This window comes from Hoplias malabaricus, chromosome Y (genome assembly GCF_029633855.1).
Source record: "Hoplias malabaricus isolate fHopMal1 chromosome Y, fHopMal1.hap1, whole genome shotgun sequence".
In the NCBI taxonomy this organism is placed as follows: Eukaryota; Metazoa; Chordata; class Actinopteri; order Characiformes; family Erythrinidae; genus Hoplias; species Hoplias malabaricus.
The window spans coordinates 29,062,521-29,068,393 of NC_089820.1; the positions used below are offsets into that span (position 1 = coordinate 29,062,521).

Below are 5,873 nucleotides of genomic sequence, written 5' to 3' on the forward strand. Positions count from 1 at the left end.
AGAGTGGAGAGTTTATTGGGCGCTGCGTTGGTTCTGAGCTCCATCAGGAAGAAGACTGTGATGGGTTTGTTCTGTTCTTGGGGACAATACTGTGTCTAAAAGCCCGTGAGTGTGGGTTTAGACCAGTTACAGACAGAGATTTCAGTGATTTAGAAATCAGGAGCATATTAACACTTCATTTTTAATGTTTTTTTAAATCATATTGTCTTATGGGCGGCACGGTGGCGCAGCAGGTAGTGTCGCAGTCACACAGCTCCAGGGGCCTGGAGGTTGTGGGTTCGATTCCCGCTCCGGGTGACTGTCTGTGAGGAGTTGGTGCGTTCTCCCCGTGTCCGCGTGGGTTTCCTCCGGTTTCCTCCCACAGTCCAAAAACACACGTTGGTAGGTGGATTGGTGACTCGAAAGTGTCCGTAGGTGTGAATGTGTGTGTGTCTGTGTTGCCCTGTGAAGGACTGGCGTCCCCTCCAGGGTGTATTCCCGCCTTGCGCCCGATGATTCCAGGTAGGCTCTGGACCCCCCGCGACCCTAAATTGGATAAGCGGTTACAGATAATGGATGGATATTGTCTTATTTAATACTAAACAGCAGTTTACCGTAAATGAACAAAAGAGCAGGTGAATGTTTTAATTATGAATTATTATTATGTTTCACAAAAACACTTGAAAACTCCCCTGTTCCTGATACATTCCTCCAGTGATGATTCGTCAGAATTAAAGTGAATTAATGATAAACAAATTAAATTTCACTGCTCAGTTTTTCTGTTCCACATCAAACAGTGGAGAGATACGTTTTCACTGGTGGTGATATACAGACCTCAACTACTGGACCATTTACAGTGGATCAACAAATCAAACACATCCAGTTGCAGTGCAGAGGAATGGGATTAACAACAGGTACAACACACACACACACAGAGCATGATCACACACACAGTCTCACACACACATACTGTAATCAAACACAGTGATCACACACTCACAAACACACAGAGTTATCACACACTCAAAGAGTCACTCACATACACACACACACACACGAGTGATCACATACTCACACACACAATGATCAAATACACACGCACACACTGTGATCAAACACTTACTCGGTCACTCACCCAGTCACTCACACACTCACTCAGTCACTCACACACTCACTCACCCAGTCTCTCACTCACACATTCACTCGAACACTCACTCGCCCTGTCACTCACTCACACATTCACTCGCACACTCACTCAGTCACTCACACACTCACTCACCCAGTCACTCACACTCACTCAGTCACTCACACACTCACTCACTCGCCCAGTCACTCACACACTCACCCAGTCACTCACACACTCACTCGCCCAGTCACTCATACACTCACTCACACACTCACTCACCAAGTCACTCACACTCACTCAGTCTTTCACACACTCACGCACTCACTCGCCCAGTCACTCACACATTCACTCACCCAGTCACTCACACATTCACTCACCCAGTCACTCACACACTCACTCGCCCAGCCACTCACTCACTCGCTCAGTCACTCACACACTCACTCGCCCAGTCACTCACACACTCACTGCCCAGTCACTCACACACTCACTCGCCCAGTCACTCACACATTCACTCACACACTCACTCACCCAGTTACTCACACATTCACTCACACACTCACCCAGTCACTCACCGTCACTCACACATTCACTCGCCCAGTCACTCACACATTCACTCGCCCAGTCACTCACACACTCACTCGCCCAGCCACTCACATACTCACTCAGTCACTCACACACTCACTCGCCCAGTCACTCACACACACACTCACACACTCTTTCACCCAGTCACTCACACACCGTCACTCACATACTCACTCACCCAGTCACACACACTCACTCACACTCTTTCACCCACTCACTCACACACTCATTCGCCCAGTCACTCACACACTCTTTCACCCAGTCACTCACACACTCACTCACCCAGTCACTCACACACTCACTCGCCCAGTCGCTCACACACCGTCACACACACTCACTCACCCAGTCACTCACACACTCACTCACACACTCTTTCACCCACTCACTCACTCACTCTTTCACCCAGTCACTCACACCGTCACTCACCCACTCACTCGCCCAGTCACTCACACCGTCACTCGCCCAGTCACTCACACACTCACTCACCCAGTCACTCACACACTCACTCGCCCAGCCACTCACACACTCATTCGCCCAGTCACTCACACACTCTTTCACCCAGTCACTCACACACTTACTCACCCAGTCACTCACACACCCAGTCACTCACACTCACTCAGTCACTCACACACTCACTCACTCGCCCAGTCACTCACACACTCACTCGCCCAGTCACTCATACACTCACTCACACACCAAGTCACTCACACTCACTCAGTCTTTCACACACTCACGCACTCACTCGCCCAGTCACTCACACATTCACTCACCCAGTCACTCACACATTCACTCACCCAGTCACTCACACACTCACTCGCCCAATCACTCACACACTCACTCGCCCAGTCACTCACACACTCACTCACCCAGTCACTCACACATTCACTCGCGCAGTCACTCACACACTCACTCGCCCAGCCACTCACTCGCTCAGTCACTCACACACTCACTCGCCCAGTCACTCACACACTCACTGCCCAGTCACTCACACACTCACTCGCCCAGTCACTCACACATTCACTCGCCCTGTCACTCACACACTCACTCACCCAGTTACTCACACATTCACTCACACACTCACCCAGTCACTCACACATTCACTCGCCCAGTCACTCACACACTCACTCGCCCAGCCACTCACATACTCACTCAGTCACTCACACACTCACTCGCCCAGTCACTCACACACACACTCACACACTCTTTCACCCAGTCACTCACACACTCACTCACCCAGTCGCTCACACACCGTCACTCACACACTCACTCACCCAGTCACTCACACACTCACTCACCCACTCACTCACACACTCATTCGCCCAGTCACTCACACACTCTTTCACCCAGTCACTCACACACTCACTCACCCAGTCACTCACACACTCACTCGCCCAGTCGCTCACACTCACACACCGTCACACACACTCACTCACCCAGTCACTCACACACTCTTTCACCCACTCACTCAGTCACTCACACACTCACTCACTCTTTCACCCAGTCACTCACACCGTCACTCACACACTCACTCACCCAGTCACTCACACACTCACTCGCCCAGTCACTCACACTGTCACTCGCCCAGTCACTCACACACTCACTCACCCAGTCACTCACACACTCACTCGCCCAGCCACTCACACACTCATTCGCCCAGTCACTCACACACTCTTTCACCCAGTCACTCACACACTTACTCACCCAGTCACTCACACAAAAGTCATAAGTTAATTTCACGTTGTGTGTATTTTAAAAACACTGTGAGGAAAAGACTGATTCTCATATTCCGGCCCCCACTCACTAGAGCAGAATAAAGGAGGCGGGGCCATGGAGAGTGGCTCCCAGCATGCCCTGCAGTCTGCCCAGTGAAGGAGCGTTGTGTTTATTGAGTGTAGTGCAGCGTCGCTGTGTGAACGCTGTACTGTGTGTGTGTACGTGACGGTGGTTTCGTTGTTGCGTAGTTGTTCGTCCGTTTCATCCCCTCAGTGTTCCCCCACCCTCCTGCGTTCCGTGTGTTGTGTAAGCGCTGGGTGGAGGGGGTTGTTCCCTGAAGGCTGTTCAGTGACCTGCTGGATCCGTGAGAAGCATATGTCTGAGAAGCGCTATGTTGGCCTCGCCTTTATCAACACAATCTCCAGAAAATAGAAATGATGTTCTCTGTCAATAATAAAGCCCTGACTTCTCCGTAGAGCAGTTACACACTTTAAACCGCTACTGTTACAGAACATGACGCTCACACACACCACATAGAGCTGCTGCCGGGACAAAACCTCCCATCTCCGCTACTGAAACCTTATTCTTCATTTTCATTCTTCGCTTAATTTGAAAACTCCCACTGAATGAGCTCCTGATGAGACACAGAGAAATGACCAGGAATCAGCGGAGAATAAATATCTTCTCATTAACTCCAATGTTCCTTTAAGGACATCGTTGTGTTTGTGGAGATACGAGGTTTTTCTACGACGGACAACCACCAACACGACTTAAAGTGGTGTCTAAATTAATCAGTAAAATTAAAGAAGAAACGGAAGTCATTTGAGCACACACACACACACACACCATCAGCTGCTCACCGTAAACACACAATAAAAGCCCCAAATGCCCAAATCGTGCGATAAACAAATAAAAAGATACAAATTAAAAGCCCTTGAACATTTACAGAACGTGCAGCTGATTTTAAATGTTCACAGATTTAAAATGTAAAAGAAATCGAGGGAGATTTTAAACCAAAGTTTATATTAAATTTTCTCAAATGAGGAATTAATTTAAAAACGGTCATTCACAATTATCCAGGAATAAACCTGCACACACACACACACACACACACACACACCAGCTCCGTGGAAGCTCCAGATACAGTGGGTTATTTTCTAAATTACACAGAAAAAACACATTTCAGCTCATTTCACTTTAATTAAACACACTCCAGAGACAGAGAGAGACAGAGAGAGACAGGGAGAAAGAGAGAGAGAGAGAGAGAGAGAGAGAGAGAGAGAGAAAGAGAGAGAGAGAGAAGATAAATGTTCAGCAAAAACAAACGGAGAAGCAGAAAAGGAGACACAGCAAGAGAGAATAAAGGGAGCAGGGTGCAGAATATAAAGACAAAAATAAAACGGATGTGGGAGAGAGAGAGAGAGACAGAGACAGAGCAACTTTAGTATATAAAAGATAAAAGGAACAGTGGAGAAAAGAAAGACTAAACTGATGGATGTATTGACAAAACAGAAAGAGAGAAACAGACAGAGGAGAAGGAGAGAGGATGGACAGAGGGGGGGAAGAGGGAGAGAAACAGAGATGTGTAGAAAAGCAAACATAAAAAAGGGATAGAAGAAGAGAGGATGCGCGTAAACGACAAGAAGAGAGAGAAAGAGGCGTCGAAAGAAAGACAGCGCGAACATGTCCAGTGTATCCCAGCGCTTCTCGGTGCGCGCGAACTTCTCTGAGCAACTGTGTGTGTGTGTGTGTGTGTGTGTGTGTGTGTGTGTGTGTGTGTGTTTTCCTACCCGTGCGAAGAGATGCGAGGAGCAGCACGAGCGCGTCCCAGCGCGCGCTCCAAACACACATCATCCTGATCCGGATCAGCCTTTCTTAGTGCTGGGTCCCACACACACACACACACACACAAACACACACACACAAACTCCGTGCTATGGGCTTCGCGCGCGGACGCTCCGGAGCAGCTGAAGCTCGTGCACGCGTCCCATCATCATCATCCTCGGAGCTTCACTCCAAAAGGCGCGAAGCAACATCCGGGCACTTCGTGCGGACAAGTTGTTGCTGCTGCACTTCTGAGTAAAACTCCAGCTCGCGGACGCGCACGCGTATCCAGTGCGGGCGCACGCGCCTTTCCAAACTCTCCACGGTGGACTTGGCGTGTTTGCGCGCGCGGCGTTTCCTCTCTTTCTCTCCCTTTCTTTCTCTCCTTCTCTATCACTCCAAAATACGCGTGTGCTCCAAAAACAAAACGCACGCACGCGCGTACCCCCGTCCTCGCGCTCGCTCGGCGCAGACGCACTTGTGCGCGCTCCGGTCGCAGCCGCTGCTCATGTGAGAGAGAGAGAGAGAGAGAGAGAGAGAGAGAGACTGTGGCGCGCGGAGCAGAACCGTCTGGGGCGGGGCCAATGAGTGACAACAACGTCAACCAATAGGGACCTAGAAGGAGAGAAAGGGGCGGGCCCAAACGCAG

General features: G+C 49.8%; 1 protein-coding gene across 1 annotated transcript in view; it reads right to left on the reverse strand.

Moving 5' to 3' along the window:
- LOC136678746 (transmembrane protein 132C-like) overlaps positions 1-5,634 on the reverse strand; it is a 282,915-nt gene extending 277,281 nt beyond the window's left edge. Inside the window, exon 1 of the mRNA XM_066656872.1 lies at positions 5,191-5,634. Coding sequence (XP_066512969.1) covers positions 5,191-5,254 — 64 coding nt within the window. The 5' untranslated portion in view covers positions 5,255-5,634. The remainder of the gene's footprint in view (positions 1-5,190) is intronic.
- Positions 5,635-5,873: the final 239 nt, after the last annotated feature.